Source organism: Schistocerca gregaria, chromosome X, assembly GCF_023897955.1.
Source record: "Schistocerca gregaria isolate iqSchGreg1 chromosome X, iqSchGreg1.2, whole genome shotgun sequence".
In the NCBI taxonomy this organism is placed as follows: Eukaryota; Metazoa; Arthropoda; class Insecta; order Orthoptera; family Acrididae; genus Schistocerca; species Schistocerca gregaria.
The window spans coordinates 212,832,398-212,857,125 of NC_064931.1; the positions used below are offsets into that span (position 1 = coordinate 212,832,398).

Consider the following 24,728-nt stretch of genomic DNA (forward strand, 5'->3'; position numbering starts at 1 on the left):
TACTGACGCTTTCAAAGAAGCACTCAGATCCTGCTGTTCTTGGCAGTCAATTTCTTTACATTTTACATTGTTAACTAACTGAGGTCAAAACTCCGCAATCGGCTAAATGAAGCCCATGTGAAATTCGAAATACAGATGTGCACTAATTTCGAATTCATCGGGACAGAATTTAATGCTTTTATTGTTGCTAATCCATATAATTTTAAATAAACAGTATTTGATTTTCTTTGATTTGTCATTTCACCTCCCCGATTTTTTAAAGACATAGTTGGCAACCCTAGCCGAAGCCGTTGCCACGTGCCCGCAAACGAGTTTGAGCCCATCCCCTTCTCGCCGAAGTCCCATGACTGCACCTGTCCCACCAACCCGAGCCCTGTGGCGCTGGCGATATTTCACGCGCCGATCGCAAGCATCATCTGTCATTCCCGCTTCAGTTCCAAGAACCTATCTTCATCTTCGCCCTGTACTTCGCGACGTCGGGGCGGAAACTCTTGTTGCTGCCACAGTATTTCATGTAGAATTTTAGTTCTCTCAAAGAAAGCCACATGTCGTGAACCGTTTTATTGTCGAAGAAATGTCAATATTCATCGATCATTCAAAAGAGATCGGGGCACTCCTGTTTTTTAAAGGACATTCAAACAACTAATGCGCCGACCTATAGACCAATATCGCTAACGGTAGTCTGGTGCTACTCCATATTTGGCACATTCATGGAGATCAAGAACCTTCTCGCAGACAGTCGACACGTATTCAGGGAAATACCATTAGTGTGAAACACAGTTTTCAGATGCAGGTGAACAGGTAAATACCGTACGTATTATCATACTTCTTAAAAGTGTTCGACACTGCATGACAATGTCGAGTGAAGTTGCGTTCACATTGTCACAGGCAACGATCGTCAGATGCCGTCGCCAAAGGTTGCCCCGTGACATCAGCTGGCAGCTTGATCACAGTGCATCCGATCTCCTCCGTCAGTTTTTGGTGGGGTTGAGGAGGTATGGTTAGATTAGGTTAGGTTAGCATCTATTCTATGTATGAAGCACGTAGGATAGAATTAACCTCCCCGGGTGGACTGGATACCACGACGCCTCTATTCTTGGACGCGAGTGTTGCATTGCGGCTTTTGCTATTAAAAAGACGCCGAATGCACGCGAATCAGCTGTATCTATCTCGAATTACCGTGGCGAGTATTCTGCACTTTTTCCTCCGTTACTGGAATAACCAGTCATGTTTTACAAACATATGAGCTGACGGGAGAAAGGTTCTATTATACATACATACTCGAGATGATTCGTGATGACATTGAAAAAGGTATTATAAACATTCTGCACAACTTCAAATAAGTTCAGAAAAACAGACATATAAGTCAATTAGCCTTCAATGACAGTCATCCAGCGTACGTTTGAAGGACAAAGCAATAGCACAAAAACTCCAGTAACCGGAAATAGTAGTTGGTAGAGAGCGAATGTCCATGTACCACAACCCAAAAAAGACCCCCTACAGTAAACTTTAACATAAAGTACGCCACCTATCACACTTGTACAAATTATTTTTTGGGGTTGTAATTACGCCTACAATTTACGGTGGCAGCAGTGACAATTTGTGGATAGCTAAACTGGCCTCCAACCACAATCCAAAAAGGATTCACTTCTGTAGCTTTAAGTGTAAGATACACCACCCTTGTCACTTCTAAAAATTATTTTCTGAGGTTATAATTAAAGTCTAAAATTTCGGATAAAATTTAACCAGCTTGTAGTTTCCAATGAAGCTGCGATATCAATCCACAGATTTCGAACAGTGTCCCGGGTATGATATCTTTCATCCTCAGGATTCCACAAAATGCTTTGCCTTGAATTAAACTTATCAGTTTCTCACAGTCCATATTTCGCTTGTGAGAACGTCGGTCGATCCTACCGAGGGCAACAGACTGTTATCAATTTCACCGATTGTCGTCCGAAACCTGCACATTCACATTATGACGTGTACTGCACTGTCACCGCTCACGTAATGGCGTAACGATTTCAAACGCTCGGCCGTCATCGGAATCTCCCGATGTCGGTGCCAGTGTGACCGCAGCCTACTAACTACGATACGATAACGTCTTGAATAATTTACGTATATAGTACTTTATACTGGACGTGGAACGTAAGCGTAATACTACAAGTAGTGTTGTCAGCACGATTTATCCGGTAGGGTCGACAGCACTTTAAGAACCTTCCCGTCGATGCTGTTGTCTGCTGGAAAATGTCACCGTTGGACGATCGTAAGGAACTGCAGAAAGATGTGAACAAAATTCCCCTTCGTATAATGAATGACAGTTCTTTTAATGTGGATCACTGTAACAAAATGAAAGGACCTTGTACCCTCCCCCACCCCACCCCCCACCCCTTGTTAATCGGTTAATGCGATAATAGAACCCAGATCGAGTATGCCTAATGAATTTTATTATGGAAAAAGCTATCATCTTCAAAAGAACTTTGACCGTTTAGTGGAGAGAAGTATACAGCAGGTAATTTTAATGAGCGGCCAGTTCTATTCCTACACTTTCTACTTATTTGGATGTCGTTTAATATTTAAACAGTGCCATCACTGAGTTAAAATACGATTACAAAGAGTACACAACAAATCTAATTGAAAAATGCAGAAATTAATTAATACCGTCTCCAGCCCAACTGGGCACTGCCTTTCCAATATCTGATCAATATTGTGGACAGCAATGAATACGTAACCGCGTCGCTGTACGTGTGGCAACAGATGTTTGACTACACAATACATTACGAAACAATAACGAACAAAGAAAAGCTACGGTAAACACTCACTTCTGTTAGTCTGGAAAATACGGTTACTGACTGGAGGTAGCTCTTTTGTTACGATAATAATGTACGTAACATCAAACCAACGTTTACTAACGTGCGTTAGAGACCTGGACATGGAAGCTACGTGCTTTGAATAGACTGTAATTACTATGAACATTAAAGGAATAAATGAGCAACTATTGGCTTCCAACAGATTAACTACTCCAAAATACGAACTATGTCAGCACACAATGGCATTATTACAACACACACAAATATGAAATATTTAAACTTAATTTTTCTTTTGTTTAACTGTAGATTACCAAAATTACTTTAATTTTAATTATTTTACTTTACCTTGTATTTAGTCAATGAGGAAGAATGACTTTGTCTCTAAATATTATTGAACAACATTGATTACTTTTTGAGGCTTCATTATTAAATACTCTCATTATCTTTTTAACAGACAAACAAAACTAGCAATGACAATCTTTTAATACTTTTCTTTTAGCTATTTGAACAATGACACTCGGTTACTCAATAACTGGAAAGGAATGAGACTCCCAGTAGGTGACAATGTCTGAGGATAAAAGATCAGGTACCTACAGTTTTTACGTACAGCACGTATTATTGAAACAAAATTCACTAAAAATTTCAATGGGTAACGAGTCACTAAGTTTCTACTGTGAACGAATGTAAAACATTCCTACACTTCGTTACAGACGTTGAGCATCCACAATGCTCCCATTACTCCTTGTAACATTGCGACCACTCCTTGATTGGCAATGACGAATTATAGATGAAGATCTTGATGTTGTTGGAGCCTCTTACATCTGCCGACACTGGTCATGCTCTTCTATTGGTGCCTCGCTAGTAAAAACTGTTTCTCACATAGGCCCGAAAGTGCACGCTACTTGCGTGCGTTCACTCTTGCGCCTCCTGCTCACTCTGCTCTGACGTCACACTTGCGTCCAGAAACAGCTCTTCTATCCAGGTTTGTACTCTATTCCAATGATATTACTTTTCCCTAACGGCATTTTAGATTTGCTGTAGGCTTTCGACACCATTCGTCACAAGCGTCTTCTAACCAAACTGCGTGCCTATGGAATATCACCTAAGTTGTGCGACTGGATTCATGATTCCCTGTCAGAAAGGCCACAGTTCGCAGTAATAGACGGAAAGTCATCGAGTAAAACAGAAATAATATCCGGCGTTCCCCAGACTAGTGTTACAGGCCCTCTATTGTTTCTGATTTACGTTAACGACATAGGAGACAATCGCAGTAGCCATCTTAGATTGTTTACAGATAATGCTGTCATTTACCGTCTTGTAAAGTCATCAGATGACCAAAACGAATTGCAAAATCATTTAGATACGATACCTGTACGGTGCGAAAAGTGGAAATTGACCCTCAATACAGAAAAGAATGAAGTTATTCACATGAGTACTAAAAGAAATCCGCTAAATTTCGATTACTCGGTAAGTCACACAAATCTGAAGGGTGTAAATTCAACTAAATACTTAGGGATTACAATTATAAATACCTTAAATTGGAACGATCACATAGATAATGTTGTGGGTAGAGCCAGCCAAAGACTGCGATTCATTGACAGAACACTTAGAAGGTGCAACAGGTCTATTAAAGAGACTGCTTACGCCACGCTTGTCCGCCCTATCCTGGAGTATTGCTGTGCGGTGTGGGATCCGCATCAGATGGGACTGATGGATGACATCGAAAAAGTACAAAGAAGGGCAGCTCGTTTTGTATTATCTCGAAGTAGGGGGGGGGGGGGGTAGTGTCACAGACATGAAACATGAATTGGAGTGGTAATCATTAAAAAAAAGGTCTTTTTCGTTGCGACGGGATCTTCACATGAAATTTCAATCACCAGTTTTCTCCTCCGATTACGAAAACATTCTGTTGGCACCCACCTACATAGGGAGAAATTATTATCACTATAAAATAAGAGCAATCAGGGTACGCACAGAAAAAATTTAAGTGTTCGTTTTTCCCGCGCGTCATTCGAAAGTGGTACGGTAGAGAGACAGCTTAAAGGTGGCTCATTGAACACTCTGCCAGGCACTTAATTGTGAATAGAAGAGTAATCACGTAGACGTGATGTAGATTTAGAACCCAGAATAAATACATCATAATACAAAATAATTTATGCAGGTTACAACACATATCATGACCGCTGTGGGTTTTCCTTCTGTTTCCATTTGTTTACTCTCAACTGGAACAGTGGAAAGTAGAGAGACTCGGGGTCCGCAATGAAAGGTAACTAGCGGAATGGAATTTCACTGCGGTTTATGTACGAGTGGGAGAAAGAAATTCTGCTCAGTAGAAAACTGGAGGAAACGCACTTTTCTGTTCCAGGAGGGATTCGACTTTAGTAAGGATGTCACTGACGCCAAGCTAAAACTTACGTTTCAAAGTGTGAGAAAGTATGGAGACCATAATTACCGAAGATAATTAACGAAGCCTCACTTTCAATTCAAGTGGACGTGTCGTCCTTAGTAGCTTGTCTCTTCCCTTTTGAAAATTTCGCAGATATTTTGCATTATCTCTGTATTTACAGTGTGCGCCATAAGGTTTGTATGTGGTAGATATAATTGAACAGAAGAGATTTTCATCTAATTTTATTTATTACTACCGAACATCCTCTGCTTCGCCTAGGTAGCTCTAAGTATGTACAGTTGCAGAACTTGTCTGGCGTAGTAGAAATAAATTATAGAGAGTGATTCGGCTGCCCCTACTGCTGCCTTTTTATGGAACTCGCAATGTCATAGGTAGACTTCATAAAGCACGTGTGAGATTTTCATATTCTCTTGCATGCTATGGGCAAACTATTAGTCCTACATAAAAAATGAGCAGCACCTCTTTGTAGAAAATTTAATAAAGTTAAGTTTTGTATTGAGATATGTTTTCGCTGGAGGCCACGGTTTTCGAGTTATTTAGTCAGGATTTCTAGTCTGTTTTTCATGGCACTCCCTCCTGCCACTGTACAAAAATTTCTGACAACAGGAACTGTTTTCGATATTCGATCTTTTTTGGTATCTATTGATTGGGCTATTACGCCATCCAGTATAGTCGGCTATTTCGTGAAAATTACTAATTTAAACGTGCCCGTCAGGGTAATGAACGAAATCGACTTTTGTAAACTTTACACTCAAACTAATTTCGTTGACAATTCGATCCAAACTTATTCCTTACAAGCACAGTAGTTTCGTATTCAGAAGACCTGGCGAGTAACACGATGTAATTGTTTGCCTTGTACCTTTAAAATTCACAAAATTGTTAGGTAAAATTTACATAAAGTGCTCGACTAAGCCGTTGGTAAAATGAGGCCAGTCAATGAAGACCAAAAGAAGTCGAATGTGGGACATAATTCGTGCAGTAGCAAATTTTTTTACACTAGGAGGAGGGAGCGCGATGAACAACATAGTAGAAATCCTGACCTCCCCCCCCCCCCAGGGGGGCGGGGGGTGGGGGGGGGGGGGAGGGTAGGATTGCGTTTGAAGGGCATTTTTCTCAGTTTTTCTTGAATAGCTCGAAAATTACGGCCTCTAACGAAAACGTATCCCTGAACAAAATGTTAAATTTTCTACAAAAGTGTCTCACTCAATATTTTTTCTGTAGGACTAATAGTTCGCGCATAGCGAGCAAGAGAATATGAAAATCTCGCGCGTGGTTTATGAAGGCCAGCTACAGCAATGCGGACTGCATAGAACGACAGCAGTAGGGGCACCTGAATCACCCTATATACAGAAACCTCATCGTTAGTCAGTCTATGTATTAATGAAAACCATATCAGAATATATGCAGTATTTCCAGAGATTAGCCTACACATACAGATAGAAAAACGGGGCGGGGAATTAAGTTTATAATATGCAGCAACTGGCAATCTTCTAGCGTTGACATCCCTACTGTTAGTCGATCTTACGAACGGATGCTGAGCCTTCCAAGCAGTCAGGGAGGACCGACGTTCCAGGCGTAGAAAATTACTCTTCTCTCGCGGAACATTTTTATAGTGACGCTAGCGACCAAATTAAATTCTGTAAGAGGCGTTTCTGGGTGTTGCTGGAGGAAGCTAAAGTGAATATAGTCATTTAGGTGTGCAAGTAAAGGGGTGGTACGTCACAGAGTGTTCACGATGCGGAAGGAGCACAGTGCTGGGGGTACTATAAATCGTTCTCCCCGGGGAAATCAGTGGGCTGAAAGGGACGGCACGTTTTCTTTTTAAGTTTCTAGACGCTGCTCCGTTCCACGCGCCAAAACTTCGCTCAGAAATATATTCACCCACGGAAAACTGACAATCTTGCCGTTTTGAAAAGAAATAACCATTGTTACGTCCATCACCGATATTGATTAAACTGTAGAGTAACAAACGGTGAGTGATGCCTACCCATCTGGAAATAGGTCCCCTAAAACGACAGGACCTAGTGATACTAGGGCTCGGATTTTTAAGATCTAAAAATTAGGAAATAATTCGTTTTTTATTTTTTTAAACAACTTCAAATATATGAGAGGAAAGTAAAAGTATTTTATTATATTTCAACATATTTTATGTGAATATGAACAATATGCAGTACTCACGAATGCAATTTATGCTTTGCCTCACTGATTGCTGAAGAATTAAAATGCACATTGAGACTGAACCTCGAGATGTCCATCACGATTACCCCGAAACACTGCCTTATACTGACGAAATGAGCATCTTGAAAATTTGTAGCAGGCCACGCCGCTCACACTCACATCGATACCGTCTTCTTGAGGGCCATCTAATACATTTTTAATTTTGCACGAAGTTTGAAGGCCACTTTTGTTTTCAGACATACGTCTTCATTTGTTTTGGCATGTTTGTGATGTAAATCCACTAAGATTGGTAAGGTTTCGTTCGAAGTCATGAACATGCTGATCTGTTTCTACAGCACGATCCCTTCCTTTTCAAGTACTCAATTGTGCTGTTAAGGAAACGCAGGTTAGCAGATATAAACGCCTAGTCGCTTTTTAACATTGTCTCTTCAACATTTCCTGAAGGATGCCAACTAAAGTTTAATCTCTGTCCAGTACAATAGCTACTGAGGCAAAACCATCAAAGGTTTCTGCCTAACACAGGACTGCAGCGATCCAAGTTCCGCCCTGCGTTTTTACTGGGGTGGGTGGCAGTACTTCGTGATTTTTAGTCTTGAATACGGGCATTCTTCTCGGCAACTTAATTACTACTCTTTTCCCATTAGAAATTAGTTGATCCACATTGTGATATACTGCTTTAACGTCTTCACATAGTCCTTGTAAACCGTGTGTAACCCATGTAACATTGATAATTTTACGATAACCCACAACAAAACTTACAGCTGCATTCTCTGTATGAGCTACATCGTCTGTTTTTAACTGTAAAACACTGTGAAACTTCTCAACAATTTTCAACAAAATTTGTTTTGCTTCAGTAAATAATTTTGCAACTGTCACATGATTCGGAGTAATCATTTCTTGGCTAGATAGCAAAAAAACTTCTCGAAATCATTCATCATTTTGTAATACCCCAAAAATGACATTCCCAACTTTCCTGCTAGTAGGATCTTAAGTTTCGTCTAACATAAACCAGATTTTGAGATTTTCATCGTCGGAACGAGTTTGTTGTTGATTTTTTTTGTAACACCTTGTAAACTACGTTTTCCTAGCGTTGTCTTTTCAGGACTGTCAATATTTGAATACCTGGGGAAAACTTCCTTAACACTGGATTATTTACGTTAGAAAGAGCTGTCAGCCGACACAAATAGCCTACATAAATCTTCACAATAAACTGAAAATCTATCAGGCACTAGAAAGAGCCCGGAACTGCATGAGTAATTAGAGTTGTTTTATCCTCAGACATGTCTTCCCCTTCCAAAGGGGCGTGTAACTTTAAATCGCAGTTCAGCCGTATTACCTTCCCATATGATTATCAGAACAGGGCATGTCTATCTGAACTAAAATTATCCTTAAATTCTGGAATATAATGCTGCAAATGATATCTTGTTGCTTTTACTTTAAGTGCTGTTGTACTTCCTCGCATTTCACAGCACGAGAAATGAACTAGATGAAAGGAAAATTTTCGGATCTCAGCTGCACACGAGAATTATATTAAATGCAACTGCGACATGTGGAAAGTCGAGCTGGACTGGGATTCTAACCCGGATGATTTACTTCTCTAGAACGGTTGCCTTAACCAGCACACCTCCGGTCGAGCACAACTCTCCACATACCGCACACTTGAGATGTATTATCATCCGTCCATTATCCCCTATTTTCTAGCAACTGTTCAGATGAGTCCCGCAAGGGTTCGGGCGAGTGAGTGTATCTGCACAGAGGACATAATTTTGTTATCAAAGTGCATATATGCACTTATTTTATATGTATCGTGTCCGTTTTTTCAGACATATCCGTGCGGCACTAGAGATAAAGGTTTCCTGCTCCGAAGACGTTGAGCATCAGGTTCATGCCTACAAAGTGGAGGTCTGTCAGCAGTTCTGACATTGCTTCTTTCGGTTTTGGCTGCCATTATCCACCTGGTGTTAGGTGGTGCTATCCTGGGTCGATTTTAGCTGGTATCAAGCGTCCTGTCACCTGGCTGCAAGTTTGGCGAAGAGCAATGTCAACACTACTCATGTGGCAAGATTGGTACCATACAGGGGGAGCAATTCCCCTGCTCAGTAACACAAGGCTAAAGCTGACGTTCGAAGCACATCTGAGCTTGCTCCCCAACTTATGCCGTAGAATTTACCTAAGATATTGTTTCGTGCTGCGATCTTGATTCTGACATTGTCGCATTTCTCCGGGAATTTCAGACTGCTATCAAGAATCCCCGAGGAATTTAGGGACGTATTTGTGGATAGAGGTGTGACTGAGACTTCTCAGCCACGGGACTTATAACTTGTAGTTGGGATCTTTGTCGCGGAGATGTACAATACTGACTGCTGGTTTCCAAGGATTTTGCTTCAGGCTCTTGCCTTTGTAATACTTTCTCAGATCGAAAAATTTGAAGGTGGATGTTTTTAAAGACATAAGCACCTACAGTAAAGTGTTTTTTGGGGTGAGGGGGGATTGAAGGTCATGAACCCCATGACACTTCCTCCCCTCTTCGATCAAAACTGCTCATATGAGGCCACAAATAAATTGTAAATAGTCCAAGAAATCATCCTGATGTCTTTTGTCACCTTTATTGTAGTAGGGCTACGAGTGATCCGTGCGCTGTGATTGGTAACGTTCTTGTTACAGGTCCAGTCGGTGTCAGCCGAACCAGTACCACACCCAGCAACAATAATGACTGCGACGACCACCATGACCACCACGACCACCATGACCACCACGACCGCAATGGGCCACTACCAACATGCAGAAGGAGCGTACCCCCCAATGTCCTTCCAGATAATGCCGCCACCGAACACGTGTCCGTTGGTGGTCTTTGTAAATCCCAAATCTGGAGGACGACAAGGCGAACGAATGCTCCATAAATTTCAGTACCTGCTTAACCCCCGCCAGGTAAGTGCCTACTGCAATACAGCCTTCAATTGAAAACCATACAAACAAGATCTTTGGAAAAGTCATTAATTGTTTTTCTGCAAATGGGTTTGGTCTAATCTTTGAAAAAACACAGTACATCCAAATTTCTGCTGCAAAAAGTACGGGCCCTTCAATAAATATAGCAGCACATTAACAGAAGTCAGTAGACAGGGTAGAGCATCCCAAGTTTTTCGGTGTACACATAGATGAGAATCTTAATTAGAAAATTCATATTTTGGATCTTCTAAAGTGACTAGGTTCAGCAACTTTTGCAATCAGAATAATTGTCCAGAAATTAGTAAGCTAACATACTTTGCATACTTTCACTCTCTGATATCATACTGAATAATATTTTGGAGTAACTCAACATTTAGACAAAAATTATTCACTGCTCAAAAGAAAGTGATTTAGAATAATGTGTGGGGTTCATAGTCGCACATCTTGTAGGCATCTTTTTAAAAGACTGAGAATTCTTACAACAGCCTCACGGTACATTTACTCGCTAATGAAATTTGTTCTCAACAACATGGACCAGTTTAAAAACCACAGTTACATTCATGATTATAATATCAGAAAAATGAAAGACTTACACTATCCTTTACTCAACCTATCTTTGGCACAGAAAAGCGTAAAATATGCTGCTATAAAAATTTTCAACAAATTACCAGATTAAATAAAATGTCTGACAGACAGCAGTTATAGCTTCAAAAATAAATTGAAATCATATCTCCTTGACAACTCCTTCTAAACCATAGATGAATTCTTGAATAGGAATAGATAAATCTATAAATATAGTATACGTATTTTTGTGCTATTTAAGGGTATGGGGTAAATAATAGAAATACTAATCTTTAACTCTGTATTGTAATATATATATAATATAAAATTTTGATTCATATGTGCATTTCTTGTGCACTTTACACGTTCCACACCATAACGGCTACCGTACCGTGCGATTGATCAATGGAACCCGCAACCAACTAACTAACTAACATATTTCCTGAGACATGTTAAATGACTGAAACATAACGCAGAAGGAAGCCCCACATAAAAGCAAGTATTTGATAAAAGGAAATCAAAGTGCTATGGCCGGTTGCTTTGAATATTTTTGTGGACTGGAAGATTCTGACTGGAGAACTGAATAAAACTTAAATACAGTGGAGAGATAACAGGGATGATTGTCAACCATATAAAAGTAAGGGTATATAAATAGATACCAGTTTAATTAAGAAAGAGACTAGATTAAAGGCAGACTGAAATGTTCCGTTGTCCGACTGCGACTGCATCCCATGATCTTTCTGTTTAGAGACATGCTCTTTGCCACTAGACCACTGAGCCGGACAATATACTTTTGTACTGTTGCAAGAGGGCTCTTGTGTTGTATTTTCTCAATATGTCGTTTAATATACAGGCCTAAGTGCCGCGAACGGAGTAGTTGAGCCAGGGTAAGAACATCATAGACATTGTTTGACAATTCGAGCACCTGCACTAAGCGCAGACACCTTTGACTGTGCTCAAGAATTCTATTGACGCCAGAAAAAAAATGCTGTCGTGAACTTGTTATTGACTAATGATTGTTTTCTAAGATTCACAGTTTGCGGAGATAAGTATGTAACTTCTAAGTTACATTCTCCTTGTCTTAATGTACATAGGAGTGTTCATTCAACTAAGGGGCTTCAAAAGTAAGTTACACACTATTATATCAAATCAAGTAACTGTTATTGGAAGAAGTACTACACTTCAAACCGACGTAGATACGTGGCACTATTTTTCATGGTAGTCACGAAGTGTTTGTAAACAACGGTGGGGACTTTCTGCCAATCGTTCACTCTCTCGACGGTGGAAATCCGCCCCTTGGTCACGAAGCCATTCGATAAACACTGTGTCAACATCTTCATCGGTGATAGATCTGGAACTGGTGCGAATCACTTCCTCGGCTGCCTGCAATGGGCCGTTTGTAATCTATGTCGATGGCCTTCCTTCCTGATCAGCATCATCTACATCTACATGGATACTCTGCAAATCACATTTATCTGCGTGGCAGACAGTTCATCGAACCACCTTTACAATTCTCTATTATTCCACTCTCGTATAGCGAGCGGAAAAAGCGAACATCTATAGCTTTCCGTACGATCTCTGGCTTCCCTTATTTTATCGTGGTGATCGTTTCTCCCTATGTAGGTCGGTGTCAACAAAATATTTTCGCATTTGGAGGAGAAAGTTGGTGATTGGAATTTCGTGAGAAGATTCCGTCGCAGCGAAAAACGCCTTTCTTTTAATTATGTCCAGCCCAAATCCTGTATCATTTCAGTGACACACTCTCCCATATTTCGCGATAATACAAAACGTGCTGCCCTTCTTTGAATTTTTCCATCCACCTTTCTATCGCCACGGCCAAATTGGTGGCACCATTTCACTACAGCTGGGCGCTACATTGCATTTGCTCCATATACTGCCAAAATTTCACGGTGAATCTGTGTGTAATTCAGACGTTTCGCCCACAAGACTCGTACAGTCCCGCGTACTTCGACTTTGGAGTACATTTCCAGTTGCCACGCCATTTCATCCCCACAGTGTGAGGCACTTGTCATACGTACCACAGCAGAGCTGCAGGAAACGCAGAACATATACTCTCTTCTGACAATGCACCACTGTTGTTGTTCAATAATCTTAGCGTGAGACGACATGTATAACTTACTTTTGAAGCCCCCTTGTATGTCAGAGAACTTGTTTGCCTTAACTTTACGCTATTTCTACCCCGACAGGTGTACAATCTTGCAAAAGGTGGTCCCATGGTGGGCTTGACCCTTTTCAAAGACGTATGCAACGTCAGGGTCATCTGCTGTGGAGGCGACGGAACTGTGGGATGGGTTCTCGAATCCATGGGTAAGTTTCTGCACACACTGCAATTTTTGTTCTGTTACTTCGATTAATAATAAAATATGTGTAATCAAAAATACTAAGTGAAAATACAGTTTAATTCCGACCCCATTAAAAACAGCAACCAGCCACTGCTGATGTTGGTACTTATTTACAAGTAATAGCACCGTTACCGGTTTCGAAATGACAGGTTCATCGTCTGTCGGCTGTGAACGTGTGTCATTTCATTTGGCTGATGCTGAATACGAGATTTTGATTGTTTTGGATGAGCAGAAAGTTTCTTAAACATATCTATGAACTGAAACAACGTACCCATGTCACATGTACCTCATAAAACATACCGGTGCAGCATTATGCTCACATGTCTCGGATGCTAACGACTTACAGCACAAATCAGTTTACATTCTGCTACATGCTCAGTATCCATTTTGCAGCAAACTGCATCCGCTTTTTTGTGGCTGTTTGTAACGATATTTCCGTTTTCTTTATTTTTTCGAAACCACTCGTTTCAAAGTCGGAGCAGGTTAAGAGAACGACACAAAACACTAACTTATGGCTGTCTCCGTTTATGAAAAGAATGAACGCTACGAAATATTGGTTGCCTGTGGATGAAGCCCAAGTCCGCCGTATTGCTATGAAAAATCTAGCCAGAATGAAACATCAAACATAGTCCCGTCTAGCAGCGTAACTCGTCAACCGGAAGGTAGCTGGCAAGAGCAGTGACACACCTCAGAAATGCAATACTTGAATAAAATGACGAATTTATTAGAACTTATATCGAAGTAATATAAGCTTCCTGTAAATTCCAAGTAATTCCAGCAATAAATTTCATTACAATCCATACAACAGTAATATGGACGTGTAGTTTTATACTCGCGTCGAATGTGAGGCGTTCTCAGGTAGTTATTAATTAATTCTTTGAGTAGTATCACTTTTCTTGATAATCTAAATACTTTTCTATTTTTGTTCTCATGTAATACTTGTGCCTCTTTGACAACACACACACAATAATGAATATCACCCCAACACGTGTATGGCATCAGTTGTAAAATAAAAAAGTACCAATTTTGATATGAAGTTCTCGCGTATGCCTTACAATCCGTCCCTGGAAATGTATTTGTGATCCCAAATTGTCCTTTGCCTTTCCTTCTCAATCCTTTTATGAAAATGTTAATAAACACAACATATTAAGTTGTGCTACACTTTATGCTTGTCTTTCACTCGTTTGCTAAATGACAGTCACTGAAGTTTAACTGACGTACAACTGTGCAACTTTAAATAAATGTAGCGAAACAGAGTGTTAATAGATAGCTTTTCAAGGTCATCACGAATTATCTCGTGTATGTAACAGAACGTTTCTCACGGCATCTCTTTTACTTGTAAAACGTATCTGGTTATTCCCATAACTGAGGACAGAGTCCCGATGTTATTCAATCTGTATATTGAGCAAGCAGTAAAGGAAACAAAAGAAAATTCGGAGTAGGAATTAAAATCCATGTAGAAGAAATAAAAACTTTGAGGTTTGCCGATGACATTGTAATGCTGTCAGAGACAGCAAAGGACCTGGAGGAGCAGCTGAACGGAATGGACAGGATCTTGAAAGGAGGGTATAATGTGAACATCAACAAAAGCAAAACGAGGATAATGGAATGTAGTCGAATTAAATCGGGCGATGTTGCCGGCATTAGATTAGGAAATGAGACGCTTAAGGTAGTAAATGAGTTTTGCTATTTGGGGAGCAAAAACGATGGTCGACGTAGAGAGGATATAAAATGTAGACTGGCAATGGCAAGGAAAGCGTTTCTGAAAACAAAAATTTATTAACATCGAGTATAGATTTAAGTGTCAGGAAGTCGTTTATGAAAGTATTTGTATGGAGTGTAGCCACGTATGGAAGTGAAACGTGAATGATAAATACTTTAGACAAGAAGAGAATAGAAGCTTTCAAAATGTGGTTCTACAGAACAATGCTGAAGATTAGATGGGTAGATCACATAACAAATGAGGAGGTATTGAACAGAATTGGCAGAAGAAATACAGTCGCAGGTTCGAATCCTGCCGTCGGGCATGGATATGTGTGATGTCCTTAGGTTAGTTAGGTTTAAGTAGTTCTAAGTTCTAGGGGACTTACGACCTCCGAAGTTTAGTCCCATAGTGCTCAGAGCCATTTGAACCATTTGGGGAGAAGATAAATTTGTGGCACAACTTGACTAGAAGAAGCGATTGGTTGGTAGGACATATTCTGAGGCATCAAGGGATCGCCAATTTCGTATTGGAGGGCAGCGTGGAGGGTAAAAATCGTAGAGGGAGACCAAGAGATGAATACACTAAACAGATTCAGAAAGTTGTAGGTTGTAGTAGGTACTGGGAGATGAAGAGGCTTGCACAGGATAGAGCAGCATGGAGAGCTGCATCAAGCCAGTCTCAGGACTGAAGACCACAACAACAACAACAACAACAACAACAACAACAACGAGGACGGGGTATATAGTATGTTCAAATGTGTGTGAAATCTTATGGAACTTAACTGCTAAATTCATCAGTCCCTAAGCTTACACACTACTTAACCTAAATTATCCTAAGGACAAACACACACGCCCATGCTCGAGGGAGGACTCGAACCTCCGCCGCGCAGTCCATGACTGCAGCGGTAAAGACCGCTCGGCTAATCCCGCGCGGCAGTGTATAGTACTCGCCACGTTCTTAACGAGACAGGAAAGCTCATTAACTTGCACTAGGTGTCTCTTTTAATAGCACAAGCCTCTATGCAGCACTCATATTCAAGCACAGAGGCGTCGTGATACCCACCCCACCCTGAGAAATTAAAATCGAACTTACTTCATTCATAGAATAGACTCTAACGTAATGTGACCTAACCTAACCTCCTTCACTCTGCCAACTGCTGTCGGCCAACGTTATCGGGCAACTTCTGTCGACGGTGTCTGACGACCGTTGTGGTTAGGTACCTCAGTGAACGCAGCCTGAGAGGCATGTAATGTGCCACACGCGTCTTACATCGCTGAGTAGTCGCCCGATCGGAGGTGTGTTAGGCCGGACCGCGTAGATAGCGAGTGATGGACAACGACTGCCGCTTACTCAGTTCGCCATGCGGCTGCAGACTAAGAAGGCGACAGTCTAATCATCATCATCGGTATCGTCCAAATTTATGCTACATGTAGGGCTTGTTCAGAAATAAAAGTGACACAAACTGACGATTTAGAAAAATTGCACTTTCGGCGCGGATCGAGGGAGGTACGATCCATTTACGTTAGTGTGGTTTCTAGGCAGCGGCTGGCGCAGTGTGAACTGTACAGAAGCGCAGTACGAGGATTGTGGCGTCGAGTTTCTACGTAGAAACTTCTTTGCCTTCAATTTTTGCGTTACTTCCACTGCAAAACTGCAACAAAAACTGATGATTTTTCTCATTTGCAGATCGCATCCAATACGAACAACAACCAGCAGTTGGGGTCATACCACTTGGGACCGGAAACGACTTAGCAAGATGCCTACGCTGGGGCGGAGGCTATGAAGGAGAGAACATCGGCAAAATACTTAAGGTAGGCATCCAGTCATGTGAGAAAGCTCTTCATTTAACACTGCACGGCGCTCCATTACTTCCGCCCGCCTTCGTAGCTAAGCCGACAGCGTGTCTGACTGCCACGGGGAAGAGCCGGGTTCTATTCTGGAGTGCAGTAAGCCTTTTGAGATCAATTGAGGGGCTACATGAACGAGGCGTAGCGACTCCTGTTTGTGGAAGGCTAGGACAGTGGCGTGCTGACCCCATGACACCCAGTAACGAATCCAAATGATACTGCATGGTGAAGGAGGGCGCGGTGGTCGGTCAGCTTCGTGGCGACCAGTGGGTTTCACCGTGGAGTTATATTTCTTCTTTTGGTTTTTCTTTCCATCATACAATATCTCCATGTTGTGTTGTTTTTCCGTGACTTTTGTCTTTATTTGCCTCTTAGGAGCACACACATACACACACACACACACACACACACACACACACACACACAATTCTCGCACTAGGGTTCTCAACTCATTAAAGTGGAGATAAGCGACAATAGTGTATAACAGAGGTGAAAATAAGGGATAAATGCATAAAATAAGGGACCTAAAGTTGAATCTCCGTACAGAATAATAAACAGTAAATAATCGTATTATATGATTATTCTCCATAAAAAAGTTATATTATTACATTAACAACACAAATTACATACATTCCTGCAAGTACAAAAAATAAAGAAAAAACACATCGAGAGGTTCAATACTTGACAGGTTACGCTTATTGTGATTTAAAACCTTATATTTTAACTATTGATGGCATTCTGGTATTTAGAAACAGATCTGCCTCTTTCTGTAAAAGTGTGTCACTTTTTATGAAAGAGACAAAATCCTCACAACTGTATTTATAATTTACGCTAACCTGAAGTTCTGCTCTTATATGATCTACAGTCTATACTCCCTCCTTTCGTGTGTCACTCCATTTTTTATTCATTAACGGAAGAAATTCTGTCTGTACCTGCATTTGATCCATGCACACAGAAAACAACCACAATTGCCTTTAAAAGACTAGGCAAATTGACATTTCTATTTTTTAACGACGTGAAAACATCAGCCCATCTTTAACAAGCTTTTCCTTGCTGAGAGATGGTATTTTTTTAATTGAAGACATCATAGGGCTCGGAATGAGATTTTCACTCTGCAGCGGAATGTGCGCTGATGTGAAACTTCCTGGCAGATTAAAACTGAAGTTTCACATCAGCGCACACTCCGCTGCAGAGTGAAAATCTCATTCTGGAAACGTCCCCCAGGCTGTGGCTAAGCCATGTCTCCGCAGTATCCTTTCTTTCAGGAGTGCTAGTTCTGCAAGGTTCGCAGGAGAGCTTCTTTAAAGTTTGGAAGGTGGGAGACGAGATACTGACAGAAGTAAAGCTTTGAGTACCGGGTGTGAGTTGTGCTTCGGTAGCTCAGATGGTAGAGCACTTGCCCACGAAAGGCAAAGGTCCCGAGTTCGAGTCTCCGTCGGGCATACAGTTTTAATCTGCCAGAAAGTTTCACATCATAGGACTTGGTAAATGTTGAATACAGTCCGTGTGTCCGCCATGTGCAATACTAAAATCCTTCTTGCATAAAGAATATGCTTTATGATGATTTTTCTTTACACGTGCAATCCAGAGTATGTTTCCTGCCAGTTAGTGCGTTACACACATAACTTTATTAATTTATTCCTTGGTGATTTTTCTTCTCGAGTATACTCTTATCTTTATACAAAATATTTCAGTACCTAACTGCTACACGTTGTCCTCTCAGATGACAACTACACCGATTGAGCGATAGTGAAAGTGGAGCACTTCGTCACACATCGAGAGGTATCGGCCCGACGCAACACCGAACGGAAGTCATATGGCCGAGCCTAAATTCATCGGTAGGAGGGGGTGGGAAAACAAAGGAAAGTAAGTTACAAAGAATATCAAAGCTGTCATCTACTTTCAAAGAATAAATGGTTGGATTTCTGAAAATACGCCCTATATCTTGAAAAATACAGGACCCGGGATTTCGTCCAAATTAAATCAAAATACAGGATTTGCCGGGATATACTGGGTAATTGGCAACCGTAACATATACACACACGTTGCGTTCTTGAAGCTGAAAATAATGTATAGAGCTCTCACTCATTATAGATTAAGACACTGCGACGTGCGGTAGTCATCTCCAAAATTTTAGCTCAACAGAACAATGACCCCTCATGAACATCAGGCTGAGATTTAGTCGATCTAAGGAGAGGATGGCAACTAGGAAGTCTGGTCATATGAAAAACGTCCCAGTCTGACACACAGTTTCAATCGTGTAGGAAGTTTGAAAACGGCACACTTCTCATTGCAGCACGAAAGGTCAATTGTTATTAAAACGAACATTTCACACTGTTTTCCTTCTTTTTTCTTACTTTTTTTCTGTTCTGGGAAACCTTGCGCCCATCGTTATGTAGTGGATAATGATCATATTTTACCCTCTTTCGGATCTCAACATCTCACTAATTCTATAGGAATGTTGACTCAATTTTTCAGGCTGCCAAACGAGAGATTTCGATACACAAAATGCTCCTGACGTCAGCTGACGGTGTGTGTCGTGTTACGTTCTGGAATAATGTGTGTATAGAGCGTGGAGTATCTGAGGGTGAGAAATGAATGGACAATCAGGGACTGTTATTTACTCACTTCAATAATTTATTTCCAAAACCATGTGATACACAAGGGATAAACCGAATGACGTAGAACTGTTTTAAACGGACTGGTCTTGTATTCGGGAGAATGAAGGTTCCATTTTCCATCTTGCTATCCTAATTTAGGCTTTCTGTGGTTTCCATAAATTACTTGAAACAAATGTAGGTGTGTTTCTACTAGAGGGTCACATTCGACTACCTGTACCATTCTTGTCTAACTTGAACTGTATAGAGGGTGATCCATTGATCGTGACCGGGCCAAATATCTCACGAAATAAGCGTCGAACGAAAAAACTACAAAGAACGAAATTTGTCTAGCTGGAAGGGGGAAACCAGATGGCGCTATGTTTGGCCCGCTAGATGGCGCTGCCATAGGTCAAACGGATATCAACTGCGTTTATTTAAAATAGGAACCCCCATTTTTATTACATATTTGTGTAATACGTAAAGAAATATGAATGTTTTAGTTCGACCACTTTTTTCGCTTTGTGACAGATGGCGCTGTAATAGTCACAAACATATGGCTCACAATTTTAGACGAACAGTTAGTAACAGGTGGGTTTTTTAGATTAAAATACAGAACGTAGGTACGTTTGAACGTTCTATTTCCGTTGTTCCAATGTGACACATGTACCTTTGTGAACTTATTATTTCTGAGAACGCATGCTGTTACAGCGTGATTACCTGTAAATACCACATTAATGCAATAAATGCTCAAAATGATGTCCGTCAACCTCAATGCATTTCACAATACGTGGAACGACATTTCTCTCAACAACGAGTAGTTCGCCTTCCGTAATTTTCGCACATGCATTGACAATGCGCTGACACATGCAGTCAGGAGTTGTCGGTGGGTCTCGGTAGCAAATATCCTTCAACTTTCCCGAGAGAAAGAAATCCGGGGACGTCAGATCCGGTGAACGTGCTGGCCATAGTATGGTGCTTCGACGACCAATCCACCTGCCATGAAATATGCTATTCAATACTGCTTCAACCACACGCGATGTATGTGCCGCACATCCATCATGTTTGAAGTACATTGCCATTCTGTCATGCAGTGAAACATCTTGTACTAACGTCGGTAGAACATTACGCAGGAAATCAGCATACATTGCACCATTTAGATTGCCATCGATAAAATGGGGCCAATTATCCTTCCTCTCATAATGCCGCACCATACATTAACCCGCCAAGGTCGCTGATGTTCCACTTGTCGCAGCCATCGTGGATTTTCCGTTGCCCAATAGTGCATATTATGCCGGTTTACGTTACCACTGTTGGTGAATGACGCTTCGTCGCTAAATAGAACGCGTGCAAAAAATCTGTCATCGTCCCGTAATTTCTCTTGTGCCCAGTGGCAGAACTGTACACGACGTTCAAAGTCGTCGCCATGCAATTCCTGGTGCATAGAAATATGGTACGGGTGCAATCGATGTTGATGTAGCATTCTCAATACGGACGTTTCTGAGATTCCCGATTCTTGCGCAATTTGTCTGTTACTGATGTGCGGATTAGCCGCGACAGCAGTTAAAACACCTACTTGGGCATCATTATTTGTTGGAGGTCGTGATTGACGTTTCACATGTGGCTGAACACTTCCTGTTTCCTTAAATAACGTAACTATCCGGCGGACGGTCCGGTCACTTGGATGATGTCGTCCAGGATACCGAGCAGCATACATAGCACACGCCCGTTGGGCATTTTGATCACAATAGCCATACATCAACACGACATCGACCTTTTCCACAATTGGTAAACGGTCCATTGTAACACGGGTGATGTATCACGAAGCAAATACAGTCCGCACTGACGGAATGTTACGTGATACCACGTACTTATACGTTTTTGACTATTACAGCGCCATCTATTACAAAGCGAAAAAAGTGGTCCAACTAAAACATTCATATTTCTTTGCGTACTACACGAATATGCAATAAAAATGCGGGTTACTATTTTAAATAAACGCAGCTGATCCGTTTGACCTATGGCAGCGCCTTCTAGCGGGCCAACCATAGAGCCATCTGGTTTCCCCCTTCAAGCTAGACAAGTTTCGTTCTTTGTAGTTGTTTCAGTTGACGCTCATTTCGTGAGATATTTGGCCCGGCCACGATCAATGGACCACCCTGTATATATGGTTTATAATATTTTGTTTTTCTTCAATTGTAGTATCTTAACATGTCCAATACCTTTAAAAAAATGAGACACACATGAGTAAAGCTACTAGTAGTATAACCACTGCCACGAGTTTCCTCCCATGACTGCTAAACACCTGCGAAAAAAAAAATCGAGCATTAAGATGGAACCAGCAGCCTCCAACCCGTAGCTACAACAGCTTTATGCGTTAACAGATTGGGCTACAGGAGTGGATGTAAGACTTCGCAGTGGGCACACCGCAATTGTTTTTCGTAACAGAATCGTTCCACAACTGAATGTTCTCAACTTTTTGTGTTCCAGAAAATAGAACGTGCTTCCCAGGTAATGATGGATCGATGGCAGATCGAAGTTATTCCAGAGTGCACGAGCGGAGACGAATTACCGGGAGATCCAGTGCCTTACACAATCATCAACAATTACTTCTCTGTGGGTGTGGTGAGTATAGCCACGCAATACTCGTTGTGGAATCCACAGTATTTATCCAGAAACTATTTGCAGAAGTCGTAGAGTCTGTATTTACAACGGTGCATCCAACTGTTGACTAGATCCGTCTTCACTTATATTTCACCAGGACGCTGCCATATGCGTGAAGTTCCATCTGGAGAGAGAGAAGAATCCAGAGAAGTTCAACAGCCGCATGAGAAACAAGCTCTGGTATTTTGAATTCGCAACATCGGAACAGTTTGCAGCATCCTGCAAAAACCTCCATGAAGATATAGACATCACGGTAAGGAGAATTATTTTCTTGCACTTTCATTCAGTTCCTACTCATGAGAGTCACGTTTGAGGTATTTAGTAATTATTCTCTTAAGCTGTATCTCTGTTTCGATGTACACGGCATATTGCGATGGCGTGCTGAAAAGTAATGCCTCCGAATTACTTATGGGGAAAGCTCTTAAAGGTTTAAATAAAACGAACATTATTAACATTCTAGATCTTTGTTCTTCATGGCTAAATATTTGCATCCCTCTTCCGCCACAGGGTTTCGAAGTACAGCGTGTAACTGGCGGCGTGTAACCAACAGTATGGCGGAGCGTGTAAAACAGCGTGTGCAATCGAGTTTCGAATTCGAAGAGTTCGGTCACACATGAATACCACACAAAGTACACACAATACCAGACCACATACGAGCACGGCGACATCTACAACAATCCCATCGATTATTCTCCATACAGTCCCGACATGGTCCCATCTGATTTTCATCTGATTCCAAAACCTAAAGAATTCCTTGGACGACTTCACTTTGATAGTGATGAAGTGGTGCAAGCAGAGGTGAGGTTGTGACTCCTGAACAAAATCAAACATTCTACCGCGACGATGTCAACTAACTGGTCGCTCGTCGAGAGGGTGACTATGTTGAGGAATAAATCGATGATAGGCAATGAAAACCTCGTAATACCATTTTCTTAAATTCTGCATGTGAAGCAAAAACGGTTTTTTAAAATCTAATATAAAATGATATAGAAAGTTGCTTCATGTGTAACAGTATTACTGAGAGATTAGAGAAATCCATGCAGTTTCAAATCTCTCTTTGATTGCGGAGTTACTGTGCTCTGGAATTACGAGCTTGCACAAACAGATGTAGTTACGAGGTGTTCAAAAATGGTTCAAATGGCTCTGAGCACTATGGGACTCAACTACTGTGGTCATCAGTTCCCTAGAACTTAGAACTACTTAAACCTAACCAACCCGAGGACACCACACACATCCATGCCCGAGGCAGGATTCGAACCTGCGACCGTAGCAGTCGCACGGTTCCAGACTGCGCGCCTAGAACCGCGAGACCACCGCGGCCGGCTACGAGGTGGTCATTGCCTACCATTGAAATATGTAGACATGAAGAATAAAGATGTATAATGTTTATAAAGTTTGTTTTAGTTAAAAAGCTGCAAGAGTTTTGACATAAAAAATTCGGAGACATTACTTTTCACTACGCCCTCGGACAAGGTAGGTAACTCGTCTTCAAACCAAACTAACATTTGCAACAGCATTATCACTCTGTATGGCGGGTGTGCTTAGCGGAATAACGCTCTGAGTGTTCGATCTGCAAATTATTTGGCGCACCTATTTGTTTAATTTTATTAGGAATTTGCGTCATTTATGTCAGATAAACTAGGTGCCCAAGCAAATGTTGTCGAATCTTTCTGAAGTTTTCCTAATTCACTCTTACCACAATTTGCAATGAGAGTGCCTCAGTTTATTTTCAGACGTCTTATTGTGTCTGAAGAGTGGAGTGCTAAAATTATAAAAACTGATGCATTTATTTCGCTGATTGTCTTAGTTAAATTATCTCGGTTCCATAAAAAAATAAACAGCTCAGTTACGAACGAAGCTTTGGGAATATAGCTACGTATCGCGTCAGTTATAACAGAATATAAAATGTAGAATAAAATTTGGTAAGAGATTTAGGAAACGCTATCCTTTGATCACATCAAGAATTTTAGTACCGTTTCTTCTTTACCGAAACTAACTGTATGCCAGATTTAAGTTTGTCCCTATGCCGGGAATAATCTGCACAATATTTTCATCTTTTTTCTCGTCTAGTTTCAAAACAAATTGCTTCATTATTTCAATCGGAAAAGAATGAGATAGGCTGTATTCGGCAGAACGAATGTTTATTGATACTGTCTCTAATTTCAGATGTTGGCTCAAAACAATACTTATAATCCTACGCATTACGTTCAATGACAATTCGTCTGTCACATCTTACAAAAAATAGTTTCTTTCACTTAACAGTGACGAAATAACTTCATTGCGTATGACTATAGGAGACAAAATGTTAGCTTCTTGGCACGTGCTTATATTTTCTGATAGTACGATGTGTGTAAGCAAGAGGGGAAGAAACTGAAAAGATCAATATACTGTGCTGATAAATTAATGTGTTCAGTGAACGCGTATGTATCAAGCAAGCATGGATCCACTACCGAATAGCAGCTAAGGTCATGAGTACTGAGCGAGCTAGACAAACGTGCTATCCGCCGCTCCTGGACTTCTTCCTAGGAAATTGTGAAGAGCATGGTCAAACTTTCTCAGGATATTTGAAATACAAAGGTAAATTGTGTGCTGCTTATGTTAACTGATTATTACTAGCTTATGAAAAGAAACGCTCCTCCCACACGGTACGTGA

The 24,728-nt window shown here is 41.0% G+C and overlaps 1 protein-coding gene across 3 annotated transcripts in view; it reads left to right on the forward strand.

Moving 5' to 3' along the window:
• The window catches only part of LOC126298407 (diacylglycerol kinase 1-like), a 1,060,073-nt gene that overhangs the window by 852,318 nt on the left and 183,027 nt on the right, over positions 1 to 24,728 (forward strand). For all 3 annotated transcript variants that reach the window (XM_049989725.1, XM_049989723.1, XM_049989724.1), the window contains 5 exons: positions 10,057 to 10,320; positions 13,107 to 13,227; positions 16,654 to 16,778; positions 21,902 to 22,036; positions 22,173 to 22,328. In XM_049989725.1, coding sequence (XP_049845682.1) covers positions 10,057 to 10,320; positions 13,107 to 13,227; positions 16,654 to 16,778; positions 21,902 to 22,036; positions 22,173 to 22,328 — 801 coding nt within the window. The remainder of the gene's footprint in view (positions 1 to 10,056; positions 10,321 to 13,106; positions 13,228 to 16,653; positions 16,779 to 21,901; positions 22,037 to 22,172; positions 22,329 to 24,728) is intronic.